This window comes from Furipterus horrens, unplaced genomic scaffold (assembly GCF_987537825.1).
Source record: "Furipterus horrens unplaced genomic scaffold, mFurHor1.1.pri manual_scaffold_10, whole genome shotgun sequence".
Lineage (NCBI taxonomy): Eukaryota > Metazoa > Chordata > Mammalia > Chiroptera > Furipteridae > Furipterus > Furipterus horrens.
The window spans coordinates 61,689,086-61,707,060 of record NW_028327180.1 but is presented as its reverse complement, the minus strand read 5'-3'; the positions used below and the strand labels follow the sequence as shown (position 1 = coordinate 61,707,060).

The following is a 17,975-nucleotide window of genomic DNA, read 5'->3' as shown; positions in this document are numbered from 1 at the left end:
AGCTTGCCTGTGATCAGGCCCCTCGCAGCCTCAGCTTCTGCGGGATGGTGACCCCGAGGGTCAGCGGCCACAGTGCTATGCCGCAGAAGCCCAGTTCCCATTGGCTCCCTCCCCAACCTGAGCAAAGCCAAGAATTAGACACCAGAGGCTGTCAACCCCCAAACCGCATAGCTGTTTACAAGCCTGGCTCTGCTGTGTGTCCCTGTTTCCCTGTGCAGCTCAGCAGAGCCCCAGACAGCTCCGCATGTGGGACGAAAACAAGGCCCTGGGCTGACTGTGAGAAGCAGGCCCAGCGGGCAGAGCATCCCCCAATCCCCGCCAGGGACCAGAGTATACCTGAGCCTGCTTCCTCATCTGTACACGAAGGCCATGCCCGTCTCCTCTCTAATGACAAGTTCCACGGGTTCCAGTCCCTCTCCCCTGTCTCCTCTCAGACCCACCTGGGACATGAGACGCCTGGGCGGTGAGAGGTGCTGGGAGGTGACCTCAGTGTGGTCCTCCTAGTAGCCAGCAGGGGGCACCAGGCTCTGCCCTCGTGGGTGCTCACATCCCCCACCCACCCACCCAAACACACCACGGGTGTTTTCCCAGCAGCAGTCCACAGAGCCATTTTCTGAGGAAAAAATAACACTGTGGCCAAAGAGGGGTGATTTCATGGTGCAGTCAGTTTGGGACGTGGGGCGTGCTGGCTGCTCCGCTGCAGCTTCCCAGTGCCCCTTGGGAAGGGAGGCCTGGGGGCGGGGGGGTGGGGGGGCTGATGCCTGCAGCAGAGGAGGGGCCCAGGGCACTCCACACCGGTGGGCTCCTGCTGCCTCCAGACCCATCCGTGGGGGTCAGCTGAACTCCATCAGCAACTGGCCATGACTTGCTGCAGCCGGCAGTGAGTGCTCAGCACAGGCCAGCGCTGGGTGACTGCCTTGCTTTCTGGTTGCAATTAGCACTGATGGCTTCTGTCAGGGAACGGAGGCCTCCAAATGCACCAGGATGGGGCCCTGGATGAGGGGACTTACGAGGATTATCAGTCCGGGCCCAGTAATTATGGCACAGATGTTGACGATTCATCAAATTACAAGGCTGTTGGGGTCTGGGGTCCCAGCTGGGGCCCTGCACATTCCTGTGTGAAGCCTCTGTCATTAGGGTGTCCAGCGTGTGCGGGGTGTGTGGGCAGGCCCTCAGTGTCGCCCGGTTCCATGGGGGGCTGATTCTTAAGGCCAGGATCTTCGCACACAAGCCAGCCACAGCACGCCTGTCTGGGCGCAGCAGTTTCCCAGACTCGGACCCCGCCCTTGGGAAGGGAAGAAAGGACCCTTTCTTCGTAGGTCTAGCCTGGCTGCAGCCTGATCTCTCACGCACAGCCCAGCACAGTCCCTCCTGAGGCACCCCTTCCTGGGGCCTGGGGACTCTGTAGAGTAGGCTGTGCAGCCACCTGGGGCACCCCAACTCACAGCAGGTGAGGGGACCACCAGGCTTTAGCTGGGTGGGTCCTAGGGGCCTGCCAAGCCAGGGACAATGCTGCCTTCCCCCGCCCCCTGACTTCTCATCTGTACAGCAAAGGGCTGGGCCTGCAGCCAGATTTGATTGAGAACATGCAGTTAAAAGCAAAACAAAACAACTAACTGAATTAGTTGCAACATTTAAAAATTGTGACATTTCACATAAACATCCGGAGTTCAGACTTTTCTAGAAAAATGGGAAGATCTTGCATCCTGGGGCCCCTGTGCCTGGCAATACCCACTGTAACAGGTACTCCCTTCACTGGGCACCCCCAAAGCCAAGGGCTCTGCCCTGCCCCACAGCCTCACAGCTGGCCCCAGACCCATTGAGGTGATGAGCCAGCTCTGTAGGGGCATCTGGGTCTGTGACCCATGGCCCCTTTCAGTGCTGTGGTTGTGTGAGGCCGAGAAGCCAGCTGGCTTCCATTTCGGAGAGAGAGCTTGCTCAGTGCGCTGGAAGCAATTACACATATGTCCACATGATATGTCATGGCTAGAGGAGGGGGTGCTGTGCCTTTAAACTGATCCCCCAATACCTGCTTAAATTACACATTTGCCAGTTACATAATTACCCTGTCAGGTATCAGGGAAAACTGTTCCTGGGAGGAGGGCTCCCGGGCTCCTGCTGTGAGCGGGAGGATGGAAGGTGCACCAGTGAGTCAGACTGTGTCTACCTGTCAGTCTCAGGTCTGCTGTCTCCAGCCCAGGCGCAAGGGGCTGGTCTGGTGGAAGACACCAAAAGTAGCAGACAGGCCAGGCACCCATTTTGGTGGCAGTCTGCTGAGGAGATTTAGCAGGACAGAGTGGCAGCTGCCAGAAGGGTGACACCCCAGTATGGCTTGAATTCCGTGATGGAGACAGTCTAAAGGGAAGCAGCCTGCCTGGATGTGACTGAGGCCTGGCATTATCCTGACATCAGGGGACAGGGTGACTGCACAGCTGGCAGCAGACCCCGAGGGCACGGATGCTCTGCAGGGACACTGATGCCCTGGCCGTGCCCAGGTCACACTCCTCCTCCGCTCTCCTGCCCCAGTTTTAGTTTAGGGGCCTTTGCCTGCTCCCTCTGGCCTCTGTTTCTGGTTGATCGTCTGGCCTCTCCGGAAACTGCTTCTGGGCTGTGGGTGTGCGGTGGGCCCTGTCACCTATGGGACAGATTTCCACAGATAGCATCATTATCACCCACTGGTAATGAACTAGCTGACATAATGATCAACCTGCATGGGCTGAAGTGTGGCCCCCCCCCTGTAGGTGGGGTGTGTGCCCCCCAGTTCCTCCCAGGCCCCACTGTTCCCTGTGCTCTCTTGCACCCAGCCAGCCTCACGTATTTCTGCACCTGGCCGACTCCTGTGAGGCAACAATGCACTGTGAGCCTGCAGTTCTGGCTCCAAGCCCTCTCTCCAAACTGTGACCTTCTTGCCAGTCCTGGGCCAGCCCCCACCAGCCTCCCTGCCTCTGCCCCACGCTGCCAGCCTCCCTGTACTTCAGAGGTGCAGGGACGTCCTGATGGCCATGTCCCTGCCTGCAGACCTCACAGAGCTGCATACCTTCCCTGGAGCCATTTCCTCCTCTGGAAAGTGGGTGGGGTGTGGGTGGACCGGTTCCCCATAGGTGACAGTGCCGGGCTCGGAGTGTGGCACCCAGTGGGAAGGGGTGACTGTGACTGTAATTTGCTGGGCCAGTTCTGGGGGTAGAGTTCCGGAAGGGGTGGAGCTAAAAGACACACTTCCTTGCCTTGTTATCCAAGGTCACCAGCCCTGAGCGCAGCCCTGTGAGGCAGGTTCCATAATTACCCCTGTTGCACAGATGAGGGGGTGAAGCTTGGAGGGACCGAGCATGGCTGGCAGGCCCAGGACTCCACCCAAGTGACAGGCCTGAAGCCTGAGACTTCCTACTTCACCATCCGCCCTGGCCTGCCCTCAGCCACCGCCCTTGGGACCCTCTGCCTCCCATACTCTCCTTCGAGATTCACAGGCCATCTCTGAGAAGCTGTCCTCAACCCCGTCACTGCACAGCAGTTTCTCAGTTACAGACCTGCGCTGCCTTCCTGCCATCTCCCATCCACAGGGATTGTCCCTGGGGCTCTATGCCACTGCTGGCCTGGCTCCAGGGGTGTCCAGGAGTCTGTGACTTGCCCTCCCAGGCTCCCTGCACTGGGTTTATGCCACCTGATCGCACCGAGTACAGGTCTGAGCAGCCCCAACAAGGGAGGCCCCGTGGGTGGAACCCCCCACCCCCTTGTACGGGAAATGACACACTGGGGCCAGCCTGTCCCTAGATGCCCTTCCTGACAGGTAGGTGTGCGGCCCAGACTTGCACACCCCCGCTGACAAGGGCCACTTTCTGGGCAGCCTGATGGGTTTGCTCAGCTTTTGTTTGAGTCTGGAGCGCCCCAGGTTGGGTGCCACTGTGAGTTCCTTCCACGTGGGCCCCCAGGGAGGCAGCCGATGGCACAATGAGCTGGGTCACTGGGGCCGCCGGCCTGTGGCCCCCACTCTCCCACTCCTGCTCCCTTGCCAGCCTGGACATTCCCCTGCAGCTGCCCACTTGTCCACACCCACGCAGCCCTCTGGCCTGGGCTCATGCCTCCCTTCCTCCCCCTGACGCCCAGCTGGCTGGGCCCCCGACCACTGAACGCAGTGAGGCGGGACTTCCCCGAAGTCTGATTCTTTCTCCAGCCACAGCCTCTGGATGTAGTTCTGCAGATTGTATCCCAAATGCCAAACAAAGTGCCTCAGACACACTGAGAACACAGTAAGAATTTGTTGAATGAACACTCATGTGGATGAACAGGGTCTCCCACTGGCTCCAGTGCTGCCTGTGAGCACCAGAGGGCACTCTTGACCTGTAATGCCTGCTCTGGGCCCAGCCAACTCCAGGATCCAGGCCTGGGAGGGCCAGGTACCTGGGGCACTGGGAACACCACCTGGAGTGGGACTCCTTCAGCCTTCAGGTCTACCCCTCCTGAGGTCAGTGACCATCACAGAGGCAGGAACTGTCACTCACTGAACCCAGCCTGTGTGCCTGGTGCTAGGGCTCCCCCAACTGATGAAGAGGGTTAGAGACATGCTTGAGGTCACAGAGTCTACAGATTCCCAAATCCTATTGTCTCTTCACTGCATGGATAGGACAGGGGAAGAGGTCAGCCAGCCACCAGTCCAGAGGGTCCCACGTGGCACAGTTGCCATGGCAGGCACACTGGAGGGCACCCGCAGGGCCACCTGCTAAGTGCTCTCCTGCAGCTGGACTTGAGGGCAGGTACCTCAGAGGCGACCCTGTGGCTGGGGTTGCCCTGGCCCCTGCCTGGAAGGTAGGGAAAGCTATGGAGGAAAGTGAGGCATTTGGGAACCGAGGGCAGAAGCAGCAGCTCCACATGTGACACTGGTGGGGACGCTGGGAACACAGCATGTGCCAAGGCAAGAGGTCTGAGTCAAGGAGCACCTGTGTTGGGCTGGCAAGGGACCCTGGGAAGCAAGGCCAGCATGGTGGCACTTTCCTGAGTGCCTGGCTGTGTCCTGGGCTTTCACTTTGGGCATCTGCTTTCACCTTGTTCTCCTCTCACTGGGGTTTGGAGGACTGGGAGTAGCACTGCAGGGGTCAGATCAAAATGAGCTGTAGGGCGTCAGGCTCTGAAAGCAGATGAATTTGGGATGTTGCAGAGACTCATTTAGCTTATTACATTTTTACAATCAAAGCTGTGTCTGAACCCGAGGGTGCAAGGAAGCACATGAATGTGCTGCTCTGCGGTCCTTTGTTCACTTGATTAATTCCAAACAGTCCAACTGAGTCATTCATTTCAAAATTGGTCCCAGGCGGAGGCTGCCCCGTGGCTCACGTTTCAGCTCGGAGCTTCTCCCCTCCAGGGGCCTCGGCTGTCAGGGCTCCTGTTACTGCTCTGGAGATGCTGTGCAGCTCCTGCCCCCCATGGCTCCTGTGCAGTTACCCAGATGGGTCCTGGGTGCCCTGCCTGGGCGGCTGGCACTGCTGGGTGTGAGGAGCGCTGGTTCTGGCCCCTCACCTGGATTCAAGCTTCAGCGGCAAATTATTGCAGCCACCTCCTACCTGGACCCCTTTCTCCACATCTGTCTGCATCACTGAGGCGTTTTCCTGGCTTTCAAACTCTTCTGCTGGGCAGTAGGTGGCCCTTCACTCAGCATCACCTTCTTTCACCTCCTGGCCTGCCCCCGGAGTCACCATCCGTGGGCACATAGTACCACAGAGCACCCCTGTCGGCTTCATGGTGCCTGGGTGCGTGCCTCACGGAATGCCTGTTTCCTCATCCTCCTGATGAACTTCTACTCCATGCTCCCTTCTGTGAGGCCTCCCTGGTCGTGGGCAGCATCAGCCCTTGCTCCTGGGGCAGAAGCCCAGCTTCTGTGCATTGCCACCCTCCCCTCTGCACTATTAAAGCTCTGTAGGAGAGGGTCTCATGCTCAACTGGGAGACAGTGGGAAGGATGGTTGGAGGTGACAGGCCTTCATCTGTGGTCAGAATCTTAACAGAGGTGGCAAGGTCCAGAAAGCTACCTACTGAAGCAGCTCAGAGCCCATATCAGTGGGGACCTACGAGCACTGTGCAGAATGGGATGTGTGCTTTCTGGGCCTAATGGCCTCTCTGCCTTTCCTCGGGCGACACAGCATGAGACAGGCCTGTAGCTCTAGTTTGTGGAGTGGTAAGAGGAGATACACAAGGCTGAGTGATGTGCCTCAGGTAGCATAGGCCTTTGGAGTTGGTGCCACCTGCAGGTGGGAGAGTCACGGGGACTCCAGAGGGCAGCGTGGTAGGAGGACAGACCACTGTCTGGGCCCCAGGGGTTTGCAGGAGGAAGCCAGGCCCACGTGCTTGCCACCGTGAGACCTGGGAGAGCGACACGGACACCCTCAACCTCAGTTTTTACTCCACAAAACAGGTGCAATCATAATGCCCAGGGACATGCTTTGAAACAGACATGCTACAAAGATCTGATTCCTCAAGTTCTCGTCCACGCCAAGCCCAGCACTTTACAAAGGTGGATGTGGAAGCCCAGAAGGATTGAGCGGCTCCCTCTGGGTAGGGGTGGGGCCTCCATCACAGCTGCAGTCCCCTGTTTGGCCCTGCTCCACGCAGCAGCTGCTCCCTGACAGGACAGGACCTGACATTTTGTCCCGAGAAGGACGCTTTTCTTCCTAATTTCTAGTAACAACTATGGCACAGACATATGAGTGAGGAACTGGAGAGAAGGTGGGATGGAGAAACGGGTTCTTCAGTTAGACTTGTTTTTGTTTTTGTGTTTTGGGAAAGCCAGAAAGGATCATAACAATATGATAATGAGGTGGACAGCAGGGCATGTGGAAAGTGCTCCAGGGCTGGCTAAGGAGAGGATGAGGAGGGTAAAAGGAACATTCACTCCAGACCTGCTTCCTGATGGAGGAGAGATGCAGCCTGGGTGCTCATCGGGCTGTGCCAGGCCAGTGGCAGTGTCTCAGCCAAGTCCAGACACCCTCTGAGCTCAGCTTCCTCACTGGTCAAGTGGAGCTGATACCACAATCTCCCAGGGGGAGCACATGAGAGAGTGCACACAGCAAGCACTCAATGGGTGCATTTGCTTCCCGGCTCTGATGGAAGGGCTTTGGGGGATGGGAGAGGATATTCCCTTCTGGTTTCCTCTGGAGGGAGACGCTCTGAGCCCTTGGTGTGGCATACCTCCAATTTTGGGGACAAGTGGTTTCTAGGAGTACAGAGCCAAGTTTTCCTGGCCTCCCACCTCTCGTCGTGGCCTCCAGAACTGTATGCGATGGAGCCCTGAGACCTTCCTGCTGCCCCTTCTACCATCCTCCCGTCACTTGCTCACTTGGTCCAGACACACCAGCCTCACCTGTACCCTGGACACATGGCACCCACACCAACTCACGGTCTGTGCACTTTCCTCTGTCAGGAGCTCATTTCCCCTTGAGGTCACAGCCTCTCTTATATCATTTAAGCCTCAGGTCACATGTCATCTTCCCCAAGAGCCTTCTATCATTCAATCCACATTAAACCCACCCACCCACCCAGCCAGCTCTTACATCACATTCAGCTTTATTCTCTTTCTGTTACTGCTTGAAGCTGTCTTGTTGGTTTATTTGTTTATGTGTTTGTTGCTTCTCTTCTCTCCATTACAGGGAGAGGCCTCAACTCTCTTGCTTGGTGATGGTCCAAGACCCAGAAAAGCATCTGGTGCAGAGTCACTGATGGAGGAGATGGCATGCTGGCTCCCCACCTCAGGGTCACAGCACCACTGGCCTGCCTCACAACCTAACACCCTTCTCATCTGTCCAAATGCAGAGAAATCTTAAAAAATCCTCACCTGAGGATACGTTTATTGAGTTTAGAGAGAAGGGAAAAGAGAGAAAGACATTGATGTGAGAGAGAAACACTGATCAGTCACCTCTCAGATGTACCCCGACTGGGGATCAAATCTACAACCTAGGTATGTGCCCTGACTGGGAATTGAACCCATGACCTTTTGGAGTATGGGTTGATGTTCCAACTGACTGAGCCACCCAGCCAGGGCACCAAATATACATTTTTCAAGAAATGTTTAAATCACAATCTGAAGATGTAAAACAAACTAGAAAGTCACTACGTAGTTCAATGGTAAGAGTCAGAAAGGTCAAATACCACAGAAGGGAAAAGTAAAGATTTTTATATTGTAAATAGGAGATAATGGAATGTTCTAATGTTTTCTGGAAAAAAGTCAAGGACTGGGCAAGATTTGAGTCCTGCATGAGAGAGAAGTCTTTTCATTGGTTAGAGAAAAAAGGGGATTGTGATAAGAAACCTCAGGAAAATCACAGTGACACCTAATCATTCCTCCCTCTCTGTCCCATGGTAAGCCGGCTGTGTTGGTCTCCCTTCCCCAGAGCTCCCCAAAGACTGCAACTGGGTCTTTATGTGCACTCAGTACTCAGCACAAGGCATGGTATACTTTACAGATTGTTGAACAGAGCCAAACCTGCTAGTTATAAGATAGAAAAATCACTTTGTCAACGTTGAGTACTGATCACTACCCCAAAATGCAAGAATGCTTCGCCCAGTGCTCTTTTGCAAGTCCTATCTGGACTCATAGTGTTCTGAGTTCAAAATTCTCCTGTGCTGCTGATACCATGTTATCTACTGTCCGTGGACCAGTTAGGACCTGAAAGCCTCCAAACTGGTAAATGCTATACCTGCAATTCCAAACCTTACCACAAGGTGGCAGTTAGAATTATAGAAATCTTTCAAAACTAGTTTAATCTCTAAAATTATACAATTTAAGCTAGAACAACATACATACATACACACACATGAAATTAAAGCAAGATACATACATACACACATCTATTTTTAAGTTTATCATATTGGCATCAATTTAAAGGTATAATATCCACAGTTGGCCATGGCTTGGGGAAACATGCAGTGTTCATATGCTGTTGGTGGGTATGTAAATGAGTACAGCCTCCTGGAGGGCAGTTTGGCAATGCACATCAAAAGCCTTAAACATGTGCAAACCTTTTGGTCCAGCAATCCAACTTTCAGACACATATCTTAAGGAGATAATCGTGGATGTAAGCCTAGATTTATTCCCAGGACGTCGACTGAAAGGGTAAAAAATTGTCAATATAAACACTATAACTTGGAACCTGATTAAATAAATTATATATAATAAAATACCATGTAGCTATTACATCCTATAAGACTTCTTAATGATGTGGAAAAATCTCATTATACATTAAGTGAAAAAAAGAAAAGCTACAAAAAAAAGTCCACAGTAATTTCAGTTGTAGAGTAAGAAACATAAGCACAAACTTGTGCATGAAAATGCTGGAAGAACAAATAGCAAAATATTCACAGGACTTCTCTGTGGGTGGTAGGATCATGGATGGTTGCTTTTCCCTTTTTTGTGCTTTTCTCTAGTTTGGGAAGGCTTTATAATAAACACCCGTCTGTTGTCATCGGCAGGGAGCAATTAGTGAACCTTTGTGGCAGAAAGGATGGTCTGGCCTTTGGGCAAGACAGCTGTGGACACGGGACTGCACCTTGTTAGGCCACATCCTACTCTGCAGATGGTGGTAGCTCATATGTCCTCCTCTGCCCCCACTATTGGTCCACAGAGGGACCTGGTTTCAGCTAGCCTTGGTCAGAGTTGGGGCCAGCCTGGATTAATCTGGAAAATGCACTGACCTGGGTGGAGTGATGGGAAGCCAGTGTGGCATTCAGTACTCAGGTGCCTCCAAGGTGCCTCAGGCCCCTCGTGCTGGGCACTCACGTGACCTTGGGGATGACCATGCAGGGTGAGTGGTCTGTGAACAGACCCCACCCAGGCTGGGAGCCTGACCCTCCACAGGCAAGAGCTCGGGCTTTCAGTGCCTAATGCATGAGTCCTGCCGATCCCCTGCCCTCATGGGCCTCCTCTCCTGCCTGCAGGGAAGCCAGAAGGGGTGTCGCCCCCCACACTGTGGGTCTCACAGAAGGGCAGTGCCCAAACGAGGCTGCCTGGAGCCACACAGTGGGGCACACAGGCTGGCTCTGGGCTGCAGGCACAGATGCCCAGAGTCCAGCAGCAAGCAGGGAAGAGGCCCAGGTTGGCATGGAAATGGTGGTGGGCCTGCCACCTGGGGCTGGGCAATCTCAGGAAAAGGGGTGACTCAGCCCTGGGCAATCATGGGTGAGACCTGAGCTTTCCCTCACCCACTGCCTGGTGGGGCCTGCTCACAATGGGCTCCCGCTGGAGACCAACTGGAGGGGCTGAGAGCCCTGGCTGGAGCTGCCTGCAAATAGGCAGTGAGGAAGGCTTGCTGAGCGCCAACCTGCCCCCTCCCCAGACAGCTGTGAACTGCACACGAAATGGACACACATGTGATGGCCATCCCCGGCCCCACCCACACCCCCACAGAGCCCGTCTCTGGCCCAGGTGGGTGCCAAGCATCTCACATGCCGATCCCCTCAGGCTAGCTTCCTAGCCTGTGTTGCTCCATGACTGGCCACCATCTGCAGTGACCTGCAGTGTCTGGGTGTCCCCAGGATGACCTAACTTCACCTGAACCCCAGTTCCCCTCTTCACAGGGAAGAAACTGGAGACTTAAGGCAGCCAAGGGATCCAAGCTCTGGGTCAACCCTAGGCCTCCTAACTTCACACCCAGACTCCAGCCTGTCACCCACAGAGCTCCCCCACCCCATCCACATCCTCTCTGATGCAGGGACAAAGGAGTCCTGGGTCACTATGTGCTCAGAGGAGATGACAGCAGGGGAAGAGGAAGAACCCCCTCACCAGCCACCACCCTGGGCCCTTTGGACACGCGCATCTATAGTTGAGGGTAGCCCGGAGTGTCAAGTGAGAGAGGTTGTTGGAAGGGTCCCAGAGTGTCAAGTTAGCTAGGAGGGATCTGAAAGTTTTCAGTTATCCTGAGCTGGTGAAGCAAATGGTCCCAAGACAGGAGGCTGAAATGTTCCAGCAAAAGCCTGTGGTTCCCTAGGGCCCCAGGTGCTGTGTAGGATCCTGACTCCTCCCTAGTCAGGGAAAGCTAGAGGGGAGGCCGTGGCCCAGCTGCAGGGGAGGCGGTGGCCTGGCCCCAGGTGCTCCTGCAGGAGGATGGCAGACCCGTCTGTGATGTCACTAGGAACAGGACATCTCTGGTCTGGGAGGCCAGCTGCCTGCTGCTGGGGGAGTGGTCCTGACAACTCCACAGAGCCCAGACTGGACTCTGAACCCAGCGTGCGATGCTCTGGGCATAAGGTGAATGCTCCTGGAGCCTCCACAGTGTCCCTAAGGGCCTGGCTTGGGATGCAGCCTATGTAACCATCACCTCGTCAGTCTCATTTAATCCCAGCTCCGAGGCTGTGGGGGGAGGCCTTCATCACCCCATTTCACACAGCAGGAACCTGAGGCTCAGAGAGGGTGAGCACCTTCCCCAAGGCCACCCAGATAGAGGGCACAATGTTGGAGTCCAAGCCCAGGTCTCCATGTGCTCCAGCCTGACCACCCCTCCCCGACCACCCCTCTCTCGCCCCTTGCTTCCCAAAGTCTCCTGGGGAGGCAGCTCCTGCAGGACTGGGACCCACGTAGCCTTCTTCTTCAGCCCATCCTGAGACAGGTCTGGCCCTTAGAGAGACCCCTGAATAGATCCACATTTCCCTCCCTGCATCTCTCTGGCCTGAGGCCCAGAACAAACATGTCCCCCAACATGATGGTCCTGCCACACTCTCCTGCCCCCGGGCTCACCCCAACCCCCGCCCTGACAGACAGGACCTCAGAGCAGGACTCAGCAGGGCCCAGCTGCTTTTCAAATTGCTTCTTTCGTGGCCTCCAACCAGCCTGGGCTGGGGAATGTTGATTCCAAGCATAAGCTAAGTTTTAGGTTTAATGGTAAAAGATCTGACAAGCAATGACACCACACACTGGAGCCGACCAGTCCCCACTTCTGAGCAGTGACACTACAGGGTTGGCAGGACAGGGAGTTCTCTGTGCACCGGGAGAGGGCACTCCACAGCCAAGGGCTGGGCCCCGAGCTCTGGAGCTGGACTGGCAGGAAGAGCAGTGAGTGTGGGAGACCCTGAGCTCGGGGGTTGGGCTCAGGACACCAAGGTGACACCTTCTCAAAGCCTCCTTGCTTTGCCTGCAGGGCACCTGGAGCTGAGAGAGCCCCTAAGGCAACCCCTCACATCCGCAGGTCCTTCCTATCCAGAGCTAATGCTAATCCCTTCACAGAAGACCCGAGCCCCCAAGGAGCAGAGGAGGGAGGAGCACAGACAGTTCAATAAAGGCTCAGAGGAAGAAGGCTAGCTTGAAAGAAAAGGGCAAAGAGAGCAAAAAATAAACGGCAAATTACCGGGTAGCCATCTCGTCCTGATTGCCCCTGTGGTAATTAATACAACATTAATAATCAGACTTTCAGCAGAAAATCATATGGCAACACTCAGCACTCAGTCAGTGCTCCAGACCGCCCCCCCCACCCGCAACCCCATGTTCTAGGGTTTGCAGCAGAGGCTGCTGGTGGGCAACTAATGTCTTTAGGGGGAGACTCAGGGCTCTGATGGGTCTGGGGGTTGGAGCACTCATTTCCCGCCTCACTGGGCCAGGCTAAAGGGACACGCATCCATGTGAGTCCTCCCGTGTCAGACCACACCCATGGTGAGCACCACACAGAGACAGGGGGTTCCCTGGGGAAGTGTCTCAGTCACCATGGAAAATGCTCCTAAAATGCTGAGGGGCCTGGAGAGCACAGGGTGTCCTGCCTGCTGCTACCCTGGGACTGGAGCCAGAGGCACGGCCGGGGGGCATTTATTGCTCCCAGGTGCTTCTGCTGCAAAAGCTCAGAGCACTGCCTGCAGCCAGCGCCTCATAGGCGGACATGCATCTCAGGTGGCCACTTCAGGATTCTGCATTGTTTAATGCACTTAACAGTTTAATAGCCAAATTCAAGACCCTGTCCCACGGCCCTCTGTAGGAAGCACTGCAGCAAGCTCACACCAGCTGCCTCTGAGTGATGTCTGGGTCTGACTCGGCTGGGGAAGCTGCTCATGGCCCATGAACCTGCACATTCTTGCCAGCTCACTTTCTCGCTCAATGAGGTGCCACATGCCTTGAGAAGCCCGGATTCTGACGGGTCGATTGGGAAATGAATCATGGCAAGTGGAAGTCAAAAACAAAACAGCTCATCTGAAAGGAATTCCTTTAGAAAGTGCGTTTCGACTCAAGCAGACTCTCAATGTGCCTCTTGAGTGGATTCGCCAGGATTTATCAGGCTGCTCAAAGACAGGCTTGTCAGGTTTCTTGGAGAGGAACCTGATTTCCAGGTGGGCTCCCCCCTGCGTCTAATGCTGCCTGGGGGCGCCAGCTCTGCCCCACACCTTTCTCAAACCCAGCGCCTGCCCTAGTGGCCAGCTGCCCAACCCAGGGAGCCAAGTGTATTTTGGCAAAGAGGGATGAACACCAGAATCTAGTTAGTAAGCCAGACTCATTACCGGCATATCTGCCTGACTCCAGAGCCCTTTCTGTCAAAGCACGTGAGACAAAAACACCAACTGCTGCAGTGCAATTAGAGGAGTGGGGGGCAGTGATGGGTGGCAGGCTCTGCCAATACTCTAGGAAGGAAGATGGCTGCGAAATTTGAGGGGCAGGTCAAGCCTGTGGAGCTCCGTGCTTACACTCATCTACAAATTAAAAAAGATATGGCCCCTGCCTGGACTCATTTTTTTAGGACACACCTCTCTAACTAAACATTAGTTTCACAGAAGTCCTACAGAGAGAGATCAAAATGTCTTATCTTTCAGGAGCAGAGAGCACAATCCAAGGCACTTACTGGAGGACCTGCAAAACACAAGCAGAGAGGCCACAGTCAGAACCAAAGGGAAAGACGGTCCCTCCCCCAACAGCCACTAGCCTCCCCTTGCACAAGCACAAGGCCCTGACTCTGTCACAGCCCCAGAACCAGAGGCAGAGGACTGGGCTGGGGTGGGCTCGTGTGAAGTGATGACAATCTTGCACACATGGGCTAATGTGCTGATTTCAGGAGGCAGCTGCTGATTCCTACTTGGGCCCGTGTTGGATTTTGGCCACCCGGGTAGGAATTGGACCTTGTTCTGGCCTGAAGGATGCATTTTGGTGGTCACTGGAGAGTCCGTTCATTTCTATTGAAGGGAGAGCCCTGGGGAGAAAACATTTGGGGCAGAAGGAAGAATAAGCACAGGGCCCTGGGATATGTGTGGCCGAGCAGACCTGTGGGCAGTGCCTGAGGCCCAGCCCCGGCATTAGGAGCCCCAGCAAGGGTGCAAGGGTCCTTGAAGGGGAAGAGTCTAGAAGCTCAGGTGCTGCTTCAGGAATGGCTGGTGCAGCAAGCCGCAGCTTGTCCCCAGAGATGTGGACTCAGGGAGAATGCTCTTGACCCCAACAGGTGTGCAAATCACGTTGCATATCCATGATTGCATTTGACCACCTTAGCAATTTGTGAGAGAGATGATGAACACATCCATTTGACAGATGACAACAGAAAGAAATGACTTGTCTAAGGCCACATCCTTGGTTGGGTGCAGAGCTCACAGGAAGGAGGGCTCTCAACTCAAACTCCATACATTTTCCACACAGCTGGGTCTGCTCCTGGCAAACCCCGGACCATAGCTGGGAGAGTAAGGCCACACAGGGAGGCAAGCAATGGGGCCCAGGGGTGAGTGTAAGAAGCAAGATCTCAGACTCACAGAATTTCCCTTGAACGAACAAGTGTTTAAAAAAATAATTACAGAGGTGAAAGCACAGGACCGGAGCAGGGCTGGCCCCATGTAGGATGGAAGCCAGGCTGAGGCCAGAGGGTGATGGACGATTTCTGGGAGAGAAAAGGTGAAAGAGGTGCATGGCCCAGAGGGGAAAGCTCAGACACACCCAGGTCCCTGGGCTTTGGAGGGCTGCAGTTGGAGAGACGTGGGGGAGGGCAGGGCTGGGCCTGTCTCCATGACAGAGGGCAGAGGGGGGCACCGAGAGATTCTGCGTGGAGGAGTGATTCGAGGGGGCAGGACTGAGCCTGGGGACATGCTGCCACTGTTCCCAGGTAGGCAATGGCAGCCTGGGCTCCTGCTGGCAGCAGCGATGTAGAGGACTGAGACAGAAGACACTTGTCAGTGAGGACAGACAGGACTTATCTTCGATTTAATGGTTGGGGTGGGGTTAGAGGAGCACATGCAGCATAGAGGGAGGAGAGGTGAGACAAAGGTTTCTGGCTTGAAGCTCATGTATGATGGCGCTAATACCCAAGAATGGTGACATGGGGGCTGTGAGTCCCCTAAGTCTAGACCCCAGGGTGTTGGTCATTTGGACATCTGTACAGCGGACCCCTTGCTTTTACAAAGGAAAGAAAAGCCACTGGATGGACACACCATCATCTTCCCAATGCCACGTGCACACACCTGCCTGCACCTGCACCTGGGCCCAGCCTCCTCTCAAGTCCCTCAGGCTGAGTGGGAGGAGCTGACTCGCTTCCACTGGCCAGGGCCATGCTGCACCCACCTCCCTCTCTGCCTGTCACAGCCAAGGCCGCTCACGAGCAGATCCTTTCTTTGTGCTCCGAGTCCTCTGATTTTATCTTATAATTAAAAATATTTTCAATTACAGTTGACATACAATATTATATTAGTTTCAGGTGCACAACAGAATGATTAGACATTTATATATTTATGAAGTGATCACTCCAATTTGTCTACTCCCCACCTGGCACCATACATAGTTATTACAATATTATTGACTACATTCCCTGTGCTGTGCTTACATCCCTGTGACTATCTTGTAACTACCAGTTTGTACTTCTTAATCCTTTCACCTTTTTCACCCAGTTCCCAAACCTTCTCCCATCTGGCAGCCATCAAAATGTTTTCTGTATCTATGAGCTTTTTCAGTTTTGTTTCTTTATTTTGTTTTTTAGATTTCACATGTAAAGGAAATCAAATGACATTTGTCTTTCTCTGTCTGACTTATTTTACTTAGCATAATACCCTGTAGGGCCATCCATGTTGTTGCAAATGGCAAGATTTCATTCTTTTCTATGGCTGAGTAATATTTCATTGTATATATGTACTATATAGTTTTCATTGATCTATCTATTGATGGGCAATTGGGTTGCTTCCATAGCTTGGCTATTGTAAATAATGCTGCAATGAACATAGGGTGCACATATCTTTTCAAAATAGTGATGTGGGTTTTTCTGGATAAATACCCAGCAGTAGAATTGCTGCATCAAAAGGCAGACCCATCTTAAATTTTTTGGAACCCTCCATACTGGTGTCCACAGTGGCTACACCAACTTACAATGCCTTAAACAGTGCATGAGGATCCCCTTCCTTCACATCCTCGCCAACACTTGTTGCTTGTTGACTTATGGGTGATGGCCATTCTGACAGGTGTGAGGTGGTATCTCGCTGTGTTTTGATTTGCATTTCCCTGATGGTTGTGGTGTTAGGCATCTTTTCATATGTCAGTCGGCCCTCTGTATACCCTCTTCCAATTCCTCTGATTGAAAGACATCCTTTGCTTACATACCCTCCTCTACTCCTGCCCAGCTCTCCTCCCTCCCTCACAGCCATGTTGTAGGGAAGAGGTCCCTGGAGGTGCATGGCGTGTCTGTGGTCACTCAGCTAGTGTGAGGCAGTTCGTCCTGAGGCAATCCCATGGAACTCCTGGCCCATGGCACTGTTCTCTATCCACAGAGGAGCGGCCAGAGTGGGAATGGCAGCACTCCAGACTGAGCCTAAAGTGGGGGGACAGGCCATATCTTGCCCATCTGATAGACTCCAAAACACACCAAGCTACCCCCTCTCTGGGGCCAGCTGCCAGGACACCATCGCTCCGCAGGCACGGAACCGTCATAGCCTCCTTAGTGAACACCTTCTTCTGGGAACCTCAACCTCACCAGCCAGATGGGTCCTTAAAAATCCTTGCCCTTCCCAGGGTTTCCAGTTGCTCATGGAATAACACCCAGCTCCTGCTCTTGGTGTAGGTCTGTTCCTCATCATGCCCCACCCTCACCACCACACTCCGCCTGGTTCTCTAGGTGCTCCAGGGTCCTGCAGCCTCAGGACACCCATATCTACCGTGTGCCCGTGGTCGCAGGCCATAGCTCATCAGTATGACCGTGGAAAAGCCCTTCATAAGCATGGGATCTGAACACATCTCCACACCTTTGGCCCCACTGGTTTCTATCAGCTCCCTGCTACTTCCTCCTCAGCACTGACCACCATTTTTAATTATTAAATACTTATTTGTTTGTGATTTCTTGTCTATCAGCCCATCAGCAAGGCAGCTCCCTGAGAGCTGGGCCTGCCTGCCTGGCTCCCTGCGTCTTCTGCTGCTTGCCCAGCACCTGGCAGGCACACAAAGTCAGAGATGCGAGCCGGGTGGGGGAGGGCATCTGGCAGGCTGCTGCCTCTTCCAAGCCTCCACCACTGACCTCACTGTCTGTCTGGGGTCTGTGCTGTGCTGCGGCAGCCCTGGGCAATGGGCTCTGTGGCCTTCGGGTGAGCAGGCACCCAAGAGTGATGCTGGGAGGAGGGCCTGGCTCAGGTTGACCAGGGGCCCCTGTTTAGAAAGTGAGGCTCACTGGTGGGCCCCCAGCTGACCATGTGGTGGTCCCTCCACAGTCCAGCTCATTCCGCAGGCAGCTTTCAAACATGTGTTCTAGGCGTCGGCTGGATCTGCTGACTGCTGTCGGGAATGTGGGAGCAATGAAATAGGGCCCATGACTTGGGGAGTGAATGAAATGAGTCTGAGGGAGTAGAGGGGTCAATGGCTCTGTGGCCTCTTTAACTGAACTGATGAGGCTGGACAGGGTTTCCCATTTGCACCGTGAGGTTCAGAGTGGCTTGTTGACAGGTAAGCAGAGGTATGTGGAGGGTCTGGGGCCCCACCATGCCCACCTTGAGCTCTTAGCCCTTCCTGGGGTGACCATTGCCTGAGCATTTCCCAAATGGAAAAGCAAACTGGGAAGAATATTTTCTACAGCCTGACAC

At 54.3% G+C, this 17,975-nt stretch overlaps 1 protein-coding gene across 1 annotated transcript in view; it reads right to left on the bottom strand.

Annotated features, from left to right (window-relative positions):
* COL23A1 (collagen type XXIII alpha 1 chain) overlaps positions 1 to 17,975 on the bottom strand; it is a 340,482-nt gene that overhangs the window by 29,379 nt on the left and 293,128 nt on the right. Inside the window, exons 4-5 of the mRNA XM_090287896.1 lie at positions 13,790 to 13,797; positions 12,317 to 12,343 (exon numbers count right to left, since the gene is read on the bottom strand). Coding sequence (XP_090144022.1) covers positions 12,317 to 12,343; positions 13,790 to 13,797 — 35 coding nt within the window. The remainder of the gene's footprint in view (positions 1 to 12,316; positions 12,344 to 13,789; positions 13,798 to 17,975) is intronic.